Genomic DNA, 16822 nt, shown 5'->3' on the forward strand with positions numbered 1-16822 from the left:
TGTTTCTTGTCTCGGAAAATATTCGGTGCTACGTTTCTTACTTTCTTAAATGAAGGATTTTTTTACCCTTTCAGTTTTTCTTCTCAGCTAGTTTCCTCCGTATACGTTGAGTTTTAAGTAAGTTTTCCGAAAAGGAAAAATTTAAATATTTTAATTTATTTCAGATAATTTTTAAAAACAAACTTTTTAATGCATTATTTCTTTTCCGATGGCGGGCTCTAGTAGTTTACAGACGTTGGCCACTACTAAGCCCAGAAGCGGTGCTCTCTTTATTACGGAGACACCTAATGGGTGGGTTACCGTTGTCAGTATAAAGGGACGGATAAATACATCCATGCCATCTCAGGGATTCGAGCGCGGGTCTTTCGGTTCGGCAGTCAGGGTCACTAACTACGTTTCTGCCTGGGCGAGTTAAAGCATAAAGTAGGATAAGATTAAAATAGAGGCTTAAATCATCCATGTATAAGTCTTTTGAAGATTAAAATACAAGTTATTTACCTAAAATACGTTGTTTTTTAACAGCGGTTTAATGACGTAAATATTTTTTTTTAGATTTTATCTATTTTCGTTTTTAGAGTATAGCAATAAATTATAAATGTTTCGTTATTAATTTATGTTATCTCTTATGATAATAGTGATGAACACATACTTACAATTATCTTTGTTCCTTTTTTCATACTTGAGTCTTCTTCATGCTTAACAAAATATATACGACACTTCTGTTAGCTTTGTAATATGAGAAATTTATAAGTTCTAAGAATATTATTTTTCTTTCTCTAATACATGTCTTACAGATTTGTTTCTTAGCTCAAATCAAAGCTTGTTTTTAATTTATTATTGTATCTTTCATGCAACATACTAATTTTAAGTATAATTAAAGTAATCTGATATTATTATTCATGTTGTTATATTTTTCAGTGATAAATTTCTGATGAGGTGTTTTAATGTTATAGTCGTTCGGATAAAAGAGGAAATGCCTGAATGTCAGTTAATTAGTTTAATTACGGCAAAGTACTCGTGGGCTATCTGTCTAAGGTGAGAGCTGCCTTCGTGGAGGACTTTCTAGGGGGATACTGACTAGTATACACGTCACATAAGGTGAAAACCACGAAACCGCGCATTCAGAAATACATTTCTTAGAAACTTGTCCTTATTCATATTTTACTCAGAAAAAGCCCATGCAGTCAAATAATTACAGATATTTATTTCAAAATATAGTTTCATTCTTTGAGCTATTTTATATAATTATTCAGATGCAATAATTTTATTTCTATTATGTATCATCTGGGAATATCTATCGAATATTACATGATTCTAAACCTCCTCAAAGTGTGACTTGTTTGTCACACATCCCAAATTTTACATTCTGTTTATTCATTTTTTGTCTTATCTGACCAATTTTTTCACATTTCATTTTATACGCAGTACGTTATATCAAATAAGATTTTGCTTTGTTTCATATGTTTGCAGAAGTATATAACGGTTATGTTCATAGGCATGCAGAATTTTGTACAGTTGTATCCACTATGCACAAGTTTTTAATACGGTTGAGTTTTTCTAATCTCTGCTTTCTGTAGCAAATTTGTAATAATTACAGGTCTTTTCAAATATGTTTACTAGTTGCAACTTGAACAGCGAATTTTATCTTTCAATGAAGATTCTTTTTTCCCCCAAGAACTAATCAAAGTATTTCCTCTGTCTTCTAGTTTTTTGTAATTTTTCTTGCAATTACAATGCAAATTGCTTTATTATTATTGCTATTCGCAAGATTTTAAGAACCATTATTTAACTATTGACGTATTTCTTCTTATTTTGAGACAATCTTTGCTCATATATCTGAAACTTCTATCAGAATTTAAATAACCTCTCTAAACGTTGACGCAGTTCATAAATATGAAAAAATTCTGAAGGAAAATATAACTTTTCTTTCATCTTGCCCACAAAATATTTGTATCCTGCAGAACGTATGAGAAACAATGTACTGCTGTTTGCTTAGATACCAGCATTATTAACCATGACAAAAAATATGTGTTGGATTGAACCTACAGTTTGATGTTATCGTTTCCACTTCAGTTGTCAAATTTTTGTCGCAGGCAACGATACAATTTAGAAGCTTCTGCAATACGTTACTGAAGTAAGCTGTTATGCAAATGGAGAAATACATTTGAACTGAGAAAATTTAAAATCAAAGGCAGATTTTTAAGAGTTCTGATAATGTGATTTTATCGAATATCTCAGTTATAATGTTACTAAGACAGATTCGAGAAAATGGCACAGACTCCCTCCACCTCCTTTTAATAATGTTGGTATCTGCTTCACGTGGCAGACTGTATACTAAAGGATTACGGATATAAATTTGCCACTAAGTTTGAGATATGCTACTGGATTAGATTGGTAACTATAAAGTGAATCTTAACCCGAAATGGGGCTGAATCTTTGAGGAAGTGATGACTCAATACTCGCTCCAGCACTCAGAAGACTGCCTGATGTCGGTCTCATCGCATTAGTCTTAATGCGGATGTATTAACGATAGAAACATCTTGGAATTCGGAAATGTCATATTCCCTCGGGATGGCCAGATTAATTACCCTAATTCTTAGGGATGTCTTGTTGGACTTTTAAGGAGATTTTAAGGCGCAGTACTGAAAGAAATGCTTATTTATCAAAGCTTTTAATATATAATTTCAATACATATATGTTCTCGGGAAAGTTTGAAATTTCAATAAAATATTATATTAATCTCAAAGATTTAGAACCTCGACCCATCCTGCGAGACTTTTAAACGAATCATTGACTTCACATAATTGTTTGAATTTATCGTAAAACGAGGGAAAACGTTTCATAATAGATTACATTTGTGGATGATTTTAAAACTAAGGACTTACTTCTCTAACATTCCCAATCAAATGCGTTGCTAATAAACAATTAATCGAAAAGAAGATTGTAAAGCCATGGAGAAACAATCATGCTTAGAAACTGCTACGAAATTGCTTTTTTGATTAACTAGAAGCAAATTAGGAGAATAATTGTGCTTCCAAGTAGAATCTCATTATCTAGCTAACGAAATGTTTCAGATTTAATTGCAGACATGAAGTGTGTAAGTTTTTTAATTGCAATTTCGAAACCGATATTTTTGAGAAGATTATAAGAATTTATTAGCCAAGTTCACCTCTCTCATTCTTTGCTAATTCTGCGTATTCCTAAAAGCAGACTAAAAATTTACTTAGACATTTTGTAAAATCTAATTGCATATATTCTAGTCTTTTGTAATGTTACATTTTTTGTTAAGTAATGAAAGTGTAAATGATTAAACTGAAATAATGTTTAAATTCTAGTCAACTGTGCTAATTTTATTATTCAGGCTTTTCTTTTAATTGCTGTATCAAATTTTAAGTCTTGTGTTACATATGTAAATAAATAACTTACATGAATCTAAAATGTCATGTTCATGAATTCAGGGATTCCTTATATGAAATATATGTGCATGTATGGCTTATATATGTATAAACTGCTATATATAATAAAATATATCTTCATAGAGGTAGTTAATCTTTAATGACAGAAATTTTCCGAAATATCAAACTCAAATTTTAAATTTTTCTCAAAATTAAAATCTGCACAATGAAATTTTGAATGCAAAGAGAATGTGTTTGAAACAACTTTACTTTGTAATAAGAAATAATTTATTTAAGATAAAAAAATGTAGTAGAGGTAAAATATCCTGTCAAAACAAAATAATCTCCATGTGTTTATCCTTCGTTAGACTGATATAAATATGTTAACGAGTTAAAAAGCATTTTATTACTATTGCGTGTTTGCACGAAATTGTCAAAGTATGCAAAAGCACATGATAACATTCGTTTATCTGTGTATGTACATGCATTCATAAAATTACATATATTATATTCAGCGTGCGTATGTTTTCTTAAGCATCTGCGTTTTGGTTCTCTTCTTTATAATAGATTTATTTTAGCAGTTTCAGTAATCAAAAGTTTACTTTTTTATTGTCTTTTATACATTTTTATCCGTACCGAAGAATTTTTTCGCGTTGTTTTATTTTCTGTCTAAGCATTTCAATCAATCCAAAGAAATGCTTAGAGTGATGAAATTATAACATGTTCCTTGCAACCGAATTGCCTTTGTTACTGTTTTCGGGTCTATTAGGTTAGTTTTAAACGGTCTCTTATTACCTAGTCTTACCTGGATAAAAAAATACTAAACTAGATAATTTTCATGTTATCTGTTTCTTTCTTCTTTTCATAATCTTTTTATGTTTCTTTGTTTTTTTATATATTTGGACGATTTCGTATATTTAACATATTTTATAAAATATGTTTACAAATTTTGATAATTTTTAGCTAAAATATTCACTGCAAATAGGCTTGGGTATTTGAGTTTTTAAAACTGCTTAACCCAGTATGCTCTATTTCAACACGCTAATAGGCATTCAAAGTCTCTAATTAATTGAGTGCTCGGTAGACAGTTCTATTTCTTAATTTTTATGCATGTATTTTAGCCAAGAGCTATGTTAATTCCTTTTCTGATAGCAGTTTTAAGAATTCAATCAAATAATGAGTAATTTGTTGCATTTTTTTAAATTTATTAATTTCCAATCAAAGCTTCTTATAGTTTTACCTAATTGTTTCTTGGTGACTCAGAAGCAAAAATATGATTACGGTTTTCATGATACCAACTCCCAGAAGAAAATAATACGAGAAATACTACATCACGTTCTTTGATTTTGTTTATTTATTTCCTATTCTGTGCTATATCTCTTGTATATTTTGTTCTCTGTAGTAATTATTTTACTGTACTGAATATCACAGCTATCTTTCTAACTGATTTTATGAATCTATAGTATACACAAGCTGAAATAAAGATGCTCTTCTTTATGCCTACATACTTAGATACATTTTTCATTTTTTATTAAATCAAATGTTTGGAGAATAGATGCTTACCCAAAGAACTTATGACTGCCTTTAGATGCACGTACACTAACATATAATTACCAAACTGAAACATATATAACTAGTACTGCGATATTTTAGCAATTATTTTTAACGAAGCATAGCATCTAAATATCTAAAACTAAAATGTTTAAGAACATAGCACTATACATAAATTTCAGGTATTTGGGTAGTAGAAAGATAAAAAATAAATTATTTGGTGGCAATTTTCGGCTCAAGGAATCTCGTAGCCAACTAGATTCTGAAAATAACTGAGCTCAATATTTGGAAATTTCTAAGTCGAGTCAAGCTGCTTGTTAATTAACGCATAATATCTGCATCATTTCTCGTTAATGTCAAGTACAACACCGTCTTGATTTCCCAAATGTGGAAATTTCTGAAGACAACCGACGGTTAGGATACGAACGAGCACTTAGGAGTTCCCAAAGGCACCTTGACTTTAAACTAGTTTCAGAATTACTTATATTGAAGATGAATTAAATTATTCTCTGCGTTGTCTTCATATGAAATTAAGCTAATAGAAATTCACTCAACTGACAATAATTCTGTATTTTTAGATAATATTTTAAACGGAAGCTTTTGAACGATAAGCCTCTGGTGGGTATGAAGGTTTCGTATGCAAAATGATGTATATGAATGATAGGGAAGCATTTCAGTTGATAAATTATTACTATTCTAATAATTTCATTCTAATGCTATGATGGCAAAATTTTGTATTATCTTGCCTTTTTAAGATCTAAATATTGAAAGTTAAATTTAAAGACATTACAAAATACGATTAAATTTAGACATTAATGTCTAATCTCTAAATCTTTAGAGATTTAGTTAAGTTTAATTATGCTTAGTTTATCTGTTATAAAGTTGTGCATCACAAATCAGAAAAAATTAATTAAATTGAAACATCAGCAATAGTACAGTTTCAGTTAGTTGAATTCAACGTATATTTAAAGAAATTAATAACAGTGAACTACCCTTATCCTATTTAAGTATATTTAATAGTTACTGTCTTGCTATCTACGCTTTTTACATACAAAAAATCTTTGTTCTATAATTCAGTATCTGTAGATGCCTTACCTATTTTAATTAAACACAAAAAGTTCGCTGAAAGGCAGTATGTTACAGAACATTACCTGTGACGTTATAAGGTAATTCTCCCACCTTCCTAGCCTGCCTTCGTGGTGTAGTGGTTCTGCACACTGGGCCGGTATTCCAGAGGTCCGTGGTTCGATTCCCGGCGAAAGCGTTTGCTATTTTTCATCTTTCCTGCTTACAAAAACATACCTAATGTCTCTACAATGGCGCCCGAACTAAAAGGGTGCTGGATGAGGATTTTCCACACCCAGGATTTGGCGATTGGGTCCCCTAAAAACCCCAGTCGCCCTTTAAAAGGGAGAGTATATAAGGTATTTCTCCCACCTTCCTAGCGTGCCTTCGTGGTGTAGTGGTTCTGCACACTGGACTGGTATTCCAGAGGTCCGCTGTTCGATTCCCGGCGAAGGCGTTTGCTATTTTTCATCTTTCCTGCTTCCACAAATGTACCTAATGTCTTTACAACGTTATGTAAATTAAGGCGAATAATGGTGAAGGTGTAATTTACTTGCCAGAAATTAACTAGTATTCTCAGATTTATCGTGTAACTAATATCCAAATCCATTTCATTCACAGAATAATAAAAATTAATTTGTGATTCAATAGAAATATCGAGTTGAAGGAATGTAAAATGCAGAAAAGTAGAGTAATGAAACAAATAAGATGAGTAGTATTATAACAGGTTAGTTGATAGGTTGCTTTAACCGTGATTTCATTTTTGAATCGAATGTAGGACTTTTGAATCTAACAGTACAGCATGGTTAACTCTGTATTTGGTGTAGTTGCGTTATGTAAAAATTATTCTGACATATCTATTTAGTGCAAAAGAAATTTCAAAAAAAAATAAAGAGTTGCAATTCTTAGAAACGCTTCTAGCAGCTTGTCTAGGATTGGATAAACTTGCAGATATTAACATAAACGAAATTTTCAGAAACTAAATTTAAAAAAAAAACACAGAATAGTAACTTTAAGAAATATTCCTTAGTTAAAACATACGAAGTAAGAAGCTAGGTACATATTTCCATCTTAAAGCGATTATCGCATGATGTTAGTTAAAGTAATAACAGGAAAATAAATGAGTGTACACGAAGAAAGTTAACTTTCTCTTCGGATATTACCTCAGAGGAAAAAGGGTTATTAATCATACAGCGAGTCGTCGGTTTGCATTACGTAGTTTTAGGTAGTTCATTTTTTAACCATGTTTTGAACTTGATTATTATGTGAGTAAATTAATGCGGTTTAACATACTGCATTATACTTTTGCTGAATTTTTAAAATTCGCATTAAATGATGACCTTTTTTAAGTTATCTATTTTTATTTTCTTATTACAATTATTTTTATTTCTGAATATCGCATGCTTCAATACTGTCATGTTCTTCAAAACAGTGCTGTATCTACTTAAAAAATAAATGAAAGGATGAAAAGAATTGATTTTATTTATTTAATCGCAGTGAACGTCATTCAGTTTTTTTTAAATAATTCTAACGAAATCAAACCAATTTAAATAATAGAATCAGTCCTTAATTTAGTACAAAATTCGGAATATACAGTTGCAAAATAGCAGCAGGGAACTTTGTAAGATTCTCTACTGTGTACCTTAAGTTACAGTGGAATGTGAAGAATCTTAAGAACTAGTAAGCGAATAATCGCTTGAGTTCGTGAGACAGTCAGTAAAACTTGGAAAGGTTAAAAGACCCTTTATTATTCAAATAAGATTTAACAGAATTCCGTCTTGGAGTTTTACAATAATGCCGACATTCGGGCTCAAACTTAGGAAACTAAGAATTAAAACTTAACTAATCTTAACTAAAAAGATATAGCCGAAGCTATCAAGATTCTAACGGAGTTGGCCCCTTAACGTTAACTGACTGCGAAGCTATCAAGGGCCTAAAGTACGGCCGAGCGTAATAATATCTTAAGAGATAGTAGCCTAAAAAGGCGAACGTGTGTTAGCCAGAATATCTGGTTTTCTCTGACTAAGACAGTAGAACTTCACGGTTAAATACCGCTCTTCCTCAATTTGTATTCAAACTTGATTCTAAAATTACGTTCTGGCCGTAAGTTGTAAGTTGAAATTAAGAAGCAAGAGGACAGGAAGTTTAACTCAAAATTTAACTGTTAGCTAAATAAATATAATCCTTACAACTTATATATGCCAAAATATTCGACAGCTGTCTTCATTAGGAAGAAAGCTTTGGAAGACATTTACCTTAAGAAAATTAATTCATATTTTTGCATCTTATTAATTATAATATACACATTAGAAGATATTACAATTATAGAAGTTTAGTTGAAGTTAATTGATGTTAGGTAAAGTTCATTAATAGGTCTTTAAAATATAAATTAGTGTAAAGAGATAAACATGGTAACTTCTGTACAAAGGAAAATTTAAAATTGTTAAATAGTTTTGAATTATATGAAAAGTAAACATAGGAAATGCATACCGAGATATATACAAACAAAAAAAAAATTGAAAAAATCGGAAATAGAAAACAAAATACCAGAAGAAGCTCAAGGAAAATGTTTTCATCATTACTATGCAGAAATAAGAAAAAGATTAATTGGAGTTAAAAATGTATTAGCTTTAAGAGAATAACTGTCTAAATTTCCATACTATGAGAACTTAATGTATTTGTTTTTTGGGGTGAAAGATTTGTACATTAATGTGTTCTTAATAACGACAAAAATACCTGGATGATTCGATGATTATTGAATTTTTGGAAATGAAAGTTACTTTTAAAATTTTAATCTGGTATACAGCTTTGTAAGAGATGGAAAATATTTTACCTGTCTTCGTTATTGGTAACATGTTACATTTATTGCACTTCTTCTGCCTTTATTTACTGTGCTCAAAAGTTCTAATTCCACTTCTCATCAGTCAGAAAATTTATTATCAATAATGAGAATAAGCAATACCCCGCTATTGCCTTCGATAATATTCCAATTTCTAGAGGAGTATTTCATAAAAAGGTTTGCTTGTAAGATAAACTAATGTAAACTTGAAATTAAACAGTTTGAAAAGTGAGAATAGCACCGGAAAGGCTATAGAATGTTTGCACAAAATAAGATTCTTCGTCAAAGTTCAGGAAATTAATGCTACGATATCCCACACATAACTCTTTAATTGGAGACTGATTATTTTAAGCGACAAATAACGTATGAAAAGCGACACATAGTGTAAAGTCGCTATGCCACCTTTAAAGCAGAGCTATATTTTGCTTTTTCAACTGCTGCACATCTTCGATAAAACAGCTTATCCGAAGCGTCTGAAGCAAGTTTCTAGGCTGTCATTGAGTGAATACGAACAAGTTTTCCTCAGAAAACCTTCCACGAAGGCATCCCCTCCCTTAGTCAGAGAGCCTTCTTGTGCTTTGCTACAATTAAGAAAAGAACTATCCGTGCGGAATCAAGGAGCTAAGTCTTCTATTTATGAATGTGTGGAAAAATATTATCAAATTTGCATCTTTCAAATTTCCAACTTTATATGCAAATTTATATCAATACACCATTTATTTACATAGAAAGGTAGCGATGAAATACACAATTATTATAGGATTTTCGATTACAAGCGTCTTTACTGTGTCAGCAATAATTATTGCTTAGAGGTTTTAAACTATTAAAGATCTCACAAGGCAATTGTAATTGCAAACACTGCAATCTTTTCCAAATCTGAAATAAATTACGTTACATCCAAAACTCTTTTCATAAATTAAGAAACTTACATTATTTAATAATTGACTTAATTTAATAGATAAACCTGCCTAAAGATTTAGTCATCTGTGAGAAACAAACACATGCAGAATAAGCACACGCCACGGATTTCAGTGTATTGCAACGCTTGTGGTAAACTTAAAAATATAACTAAAATACCTCTCTTTAGTATAAAAACTAACTCCGTAGTCTACCATATTATTAAACTTTTAGAATGTTTCATCATTGCAAGATAGAAACCACGCGTATTTCTTAAAATGCTCTAATTCAATTTCCAGTACATCACAGCAATTGTCTTCGACATTTTGACATTGAGTGAATTAATCCTTCTTCTTGCTCTGGTAAGTTACACTTCTCTAAAGCAATGTTCTGAACAGCCATCGTGAGTTTTTTTTTAACTTCACTATACTTGGGTTGTGATGTCATTCGTAATTTTCTTTCGGCTGCGGAAGTCAAAGTAACTCAAGAGCCAATCCATCAATAATGTCAACTTCACTAACTAGAGATTTCGAAATATAATACCTCGAAATCTTATACTTAATGCATTATGAAATAATTAGACCATCTCTTGATGTTAAAGATCCAGTTTAAAGACATGCACGTTATCTTTATTATTTATTTGTCTTCCTTTGGTATACGAACAATTGTAGCTATCAATGTTAACTTCATAAGGTGTAAAGAAATTATATTTAATTATAAATTATTCAGAGGCGATAAGGAAAGAAATTTAGAGGGACGAGGTTTTTATACTTTTCTTTCGAGTTTTTATCTCTTGTATCAAAAACTTTATATAATTTAAGATTTTTATTCATTTAGGAATCTTCGTTGTCCCAAAATTACTTTTCGCTGTGCGATAAATTAAATCAAAAATCTCTTATACAAAATATCAAATGCCAAACAAGCTTATAATTATTTGCCTTAAAATGTTTAAAAGTACCACATTAAATTCCATTTTATAATATTCCCGGCTATTTCCGTCTGAGTTCACTACGTTAAAAGTGCGTCTAAATTACTTTAAAATATTGCACAATTTTAAATATTGCTCAGCAGAAATACATTGCTGTCTAACTCAATTTATAAATTTATTACATTTATATGCAAGTTTTAAATTTCTGTGCCAATAGCACATATATATCATTCTGAAATGTATCTATACTAAGAAAGATAGAGTTAAACATTACGTATTTGCGAAGGAACAAATGTAATCATAAATGTATCGTACCAAATTTAGAAACCATAAAAATCAGCAGTATCAAAAACACACACATAAAATGGCTTTCAAAAATACATATGAATATAGAATGTCAAAAACAAACGTATGCAAATGGTCTCAAGTAATACACATACGCGGTATCAAAACACGTGTACTTTTTTGGACATGATATATTGTAAAAAGATAAAACTGTACAAATGATTTGTGTACATGATGAATACGGTCCTCCTGCTCGTATTTATTGAATAACCGCTTAAGATGCAAGTTCTAAGCTAGTGAACGAATCACATGTAGCAGTCTTATTCGAGGATGTAAAATAATGAAAATAAATCTGATAGGCTGATAATAACATTTATAAGAAAAATGGGCTTCGTTGTATAACTGACACTGCAAGTAATTTCAGTAAGAAAATATCTCATTCTCAGTTACAAGGGTGTGAAAAATGCAGAGTAACTTTTTATTTAAAATTATGTCAAGTATGTATTTAATTATCAGTGAAAGTAAGCCTTTTTTCATTATATTTGAGTAATATGGCTGTTTTTTTTTTTTTTTTTTCAGACAGATGAAACAGCCTTTCTCTTCTTGGAAACCTCAAAATAATAACAGTTTAATGTAGTTTCGTAACTCCTAGTTTTCTTAGAAAGTAATGGCTTAGCATGAAATTAAATAGAAATTAAAATAAAGCATTTCATTTCTATCTAAATTTTAATAGCGGAACTTAAAAATGTCAATCTTATATTTTTGCCAAGATTTACATGTTTATAAACATCTTTTTCATGCATTGTTTTTAAATTATGTGTTTTTGAATATTCTGCTTCCAAAGAGACACGAAGCAAGAAAAGTCTTATATTTAGAAAATAGTTCGGAATCATAATAAATTTGAAAATTAGGAGTGGTATCTTCAAAAAGCATTGTTTAACTCCTACGAGTGTTAACTGAAAAATTTATTTATATTATTTAAGAAATCAGGTACCAATAATAAAACGATCTTTTTATGCTTTTATTCTAAAATACGATTTCTTACAATGCATTTAATACAAAATCCTGGTAAAATCTCGCTCTAGAACGAAAATTATGATAAAGAATAGTTCTAAACATTTTCCACTTCAAGAGCCAAATATATAAACACCATATTTGCATATATTTGCATTTCAGCAAATTCCTCATTTACTATTCCTTGAACTATATAAATAAAATGTTTTGTATACAATTCTATATAAATATATACCTAGGCATGATAGAAAAGTTAACTTATTAGTACATCTATCGTTATATTTATTAATTTTAAGAAAGCGATATGCGTACAAGATGTCAAGATAATTTTCTCTTTCAATTAAGATTTCATAAAAATGTAATTTTTCTACTTCCATATATGATTTCTCTGAATTAGATTGGTGGTGTGTGTGGTGTATTGAGAATACGGCAAAGCACACTAGGGCTATCTGCCTAAGGGGAGGGATGCCTTCGTGGAGGACTTTCTAAGGGAAACTGGCTCGTATACACGTTACACATGGGGAAAACCACGAAAACGCCCATGCAGCCAGCCCGTTCGCGGGATTCGAATCTCGGACCGAACTACCAGTGCTTAGCGATTTTACCGCTCAGCCGCTGGTGGGCTTCTCTGAATTAGAAGCTTAGCAAGTTCAAGAAAGTTTGATAAATTTTGAAAATACTGTAAAATGACTAATTATTCGGATTTTGGATTTGAAGACGTTTAGTATTATATTAATTTTCAAATCATACGAAAATTTTGAATGCTGCATTTTTATTGATCAATTAAAGTTATGGTGTTTATATAGCCAGTACTATTCAAATATATAGTCATGAGTATTTACAGCCTTTCACTTAGAAATATGTTTTTACATTTCTTTATCAAAATTAAGTAAATAATGTGCATTTACATTATCTGAAGGTAATCATAACGTTAAGTTTCTCAAAACTGTAATTTTTCTGTTGCGCGCATGGTTTCTCTGAAACCGTAGGTCAGAATTTCAAGATATTTTGGAAGACTGTATAAATCGCTTGCGTGTTTAAAATGACTAATTATTGTGCATCTCGCATAAGAAGTTTAGAAAAAAATCAAATATTTGTATGTTAAATGCAAATTTATTTTTGATTTTAAAAATAAAAAAAAATATATATATATTTTTTAAAAACATAACTTGATTATTTTTTAAAGTAGATCATTGTACATTGTTTAATACGTGCAGCTGGTATTATAATTTTAGAAAGAAGGTATTTAATTTACATTTTATTTAAAGTGTTTCAATATATTGTTACGTTATTTCCTTCCTTCACGTTCGTAGATTTGGAGTGAATAATGACGACACTTGATGAAGTATCGAAACACACTTTATTTACCAGTATTGTCAGGACAGCTCCAAAACCATTTTTACAGTCGTCGAACTGCTATAAACACGCTGACACGTTCAGCGATACAGCCTTCACACTGCCAGGCAATAACGGTGAAGACAGCTTCACTACAAAGCAGCCGAGTACAGCTCCCAACTCTGCTTGGTCGTTCTCGAAACTCCACGAACTCTCAAGACTCGACGTCTAAGATAAAACTCGACGATGCACTAAAAGACTCTCTAGATGCACTCGACGACCAACTCGGCGTTAGACTTCGAAACACTCGCTCAGTGACTGACTATCAGCTCGCTAGACGAGGCACACACACTAACTGACTTCAGACAAGCAGGGTTTATATAGCTTTCGGCTTGTCTTCGAGAACATTCTGGGCTAAACCGGTAAGAATTCGTTTCAGAAGGTTCTCCATCCGTCCATGGTATATCGCCAATTTTGTCGCCAATGGACTATTTCTCGCCAAATGTGGCAACCCTGCCTTCCTTTGCCATTTTATGGCAACCCTAAAACTGCTTTGCGGGGAAACCATCTTACCGCGCCTGTACATTTCGTAACAATATATTTAATATATTTAACATAAAATAAAACAGCGACTACATTTTTAAAGGTATCGAAATAAGTATATAAAATTTCATTAGCAGAAACGATTTCTTTATAAAGATATCGTACTTTGAAATGTTATAGTTTTCTTTTGACATTTTAAAGGTTCCTGACCCCTTCATTCCATTTTCCTTTCTTTTATAGAAATACATAAAATTATATTAATCCAGTGTTGTTCTCTAAAAGTCTTTACGCATATTTTATCAAAGTTTGATAGTGATCTCAGAATTAAAGCTGCTGTATTAAAAGTGGTGTAAGGTTCCTTTGTTTCGTATAATTTTAAATGTGTATGTCAAAGCAGTTCAGTGACATCATCTGTATTAGTTGATTTGTATACTATATCAACTATATGCTTAATATTTTTCTGCTTTCTATATTTTATCAGACGCTCAACTGACGAGTGCAAAACCTATCATGATCGTAATTTAAAATATGTTAGTAAAATGGCTATAATTTACTAACGTTGCATGGAATTAAATATTTTATGCTTTGTCAAAATGAGGCTGATGTTAAAAAATAATTAGACCTTTTCCTGAAATACAGCATTTTGGCCTTTTCTCAAGTGCAGATGATGGCCATTTAACTAATTTTCATCTCAATTAGTACAGTGTGCTTAATTTATATTGCCTCTAGCTTGCTTTTTTTACTTTTATTGCTTCATATCCACATAATATAATTCTTCTTCCTTCACGTCGGCTTTAGTGTCTTTTTCCAAAGTCTAATTTTTATAACCATTATTTCATATTTTGAAATTCAGTAAGACTCAGCGCGGTTTTGAAAATACAAAACTGTTTAAGGATAATAAATTAAACCAGACACTTTTTACACCTCATTTGCAAAATCTTAAAGTGTTTCTCTAAATTGAAATATTTTTTAATTTAATAAAGTCCTTAAAAGTTTCTCGATGCTCCTATTGAGTTCTGTTATTTTCACGTTTACAACTATGATACTAGACATGATATTTACTTTCGAAAATTCTTTATATATATATATATATGATATATTATTATATTTATATATATATATATATATATATATATATATATATGATATATTATTATATTTATATATATATGATATATTATTATATTTATATATCATTTATATATCATATATTATATTTATATATCATATATATATATATATATATATATGATATATTATATATATATATATATATATATATATATGATATATTATTATATTTATATATATTTTATTTTGTAGTCCTATTTTTTGTGTGTATAATAATCTGCAACATTATTATAAAGTCCTTATGGAGTTGGAATGCATTTGTCTTACTCCGGTTTCTTATTATAATAAGATGATTCGATATTGACGCCTTTGGATCGCAATATGTTATTACGCTATAATACTATTTAGCAGCTATCAGCAGTAGCATATAGTCATAAAAATTATTTATAATATTGTTAAAGGAATAATTCCTCAGACTGTTTGCCAGTCAATAAAAGGAGGTCCAAATGTAAGCACAATTAACTTTTATAATTCCTGAAAGAATTTTATAATATACAACAGTGAGACAAATCTATTTGCCTAAAATAATGTCGATTTACCCTTTAGTGCTTTTGTGTTATCCCTGTTCACAATAGATTCAGTATTCTATCAAATTAAAAGTTCCTGATTTTCTTAAGCATCTCTTGAAAATGCATGAAAATGTATTTACAACTTAAAAAGTATTTGAAATATTTTAATTGTGAAAAGTTCAAAAGTTGAAACTACATTACTTTCTAAATAAGAAAAAAAATTATGCTTTGCAACCTCTTTTCGATACCTGCTAAAACGTTCATTTATTCGACTATGCCTTTTATTTAAATATTTTTCTTCGCTAAATCATCCTAGAGAACAGAAATTGCAAGAATGAAAAATTGTTTCATAAGTTCTAATTTTTGCAGGAATTGTGAGCCATTAAGGATTAAATCCTTTATCACAGTTTTAGAGTTCTGTCATAACTTTATATTACGGCTAGAAGATGGGTTGAATTTTTATTCGTTCCTTTCTCGAATAAAACACTTCGTTTAAAAAAAATTAAAATAAGTAATTGTTCATGCTTCTAACTTTCATTTCTTTCCGCAATAATGTATTTTTATGAATATTTTCATAAACCTAAATATAACTCAAAGCAAACATTATTTCACATTTCTGTCATAATTTAAAAAATATGTAAAATTAGGCTTAAGGAGTTGTGTTTTATTTAATTGGAGGACAGCATACTTCAGGAAATAAAACCGATTTGCATTCATCTTCTGCTAGAAAATTTACTTGTGATCATTCAAATCGGATCACCGAAAAAGAAAACATCTGATTCATCTGGAATTTGCATGATGAGGATAGATCATGAGAAAATGTACAAATGATTAACAGAGCGGTACAAATGCAAATCAAATGCAATCGCCGTAACTCCTTTTAGAAGTGGTATAATAACCATGGAGGTAGGAAAGGAAGAAGGGGCCAGTCGGCACTAGAAGTGAAGCACTACTTTGAAGCTTGGGTCACCAGATGGGGTGTTCTTTGTTTACATTCAGAAGCTCGCTTGACACGGTTCTGATAGTATTTCGACACACAGTTCCATACAAATCGAAAAAGGGACACTTTCGCATGAAAGAAACATTCATAGTGTGATGGATAATATCAATTTGTATAGTTTAGTGACATTTACGCAAAAATCACATCTTGGTTATTTTTCGATAACTAACAACAGCGCGATTTTGATTATGAATTTGTTTTATAAAATTCTAAGCTGAAAATATAGATTTTAAGAAAAATGTTATGCTTAAAGAATGAAAAATACCTTACGGTACATTTAAAATTGTATATGTCTTTCGATACCCTTGATAGAGTATTCGCTACTTTTAT

The 16822-nt window shown here is 30.4% G+C and overlaps 1 protein-coding gene across 5 annotated transcripts in view; it reads left to right on the plus strand.

Annotated features, from left to right (window-relative positions):
- The window catches only part of LOC146993359 (CUGBP Elav-like family member 2), a 1246960-nt gene that overhangs the window by 1043250 nt on the left and 186888 nt on the right, over window positions 1-16822 (plus strand). The window contains exon 5 of one of the 5 annotated variants that reach the window (XM_085807867.1): window positions 11540-11806. The exons of 1 other annotated variant lie outside the window; for it this stretch is intronic. In XM_085807867.1, coding sequence (XP_085663993.1) covers window positions 11540-11581 — 42 coding nt within the window. In that variant the 3' untranslated portion in view covers window positions 11582-11806. Of the gene's footprint in view, window positions 1-11539; window positions 11807-16822 lie in introns of those variants that run through there. 3 more of the 5 variants (XM_085807868.1, XM_085807865.1, XM_085807864.1) reach the window with 3 other exon arrangements.

The sequence above is a fragment of the Stegodyphus dumicola genome, chromosome X1 (genome assembly GCF_044657685.1).
Source record: "Stegodyphus dumicola isolate Sdum_Otavi_A_Nest chromosome X1, ASM4465768v1".
Taxonomy (NCBI): Eukaryota; Metazoa; Arthropoda; class Arachnida; order Araneae; family Eresidae; genus Stegodyphus; species Stegodyphus dumicola.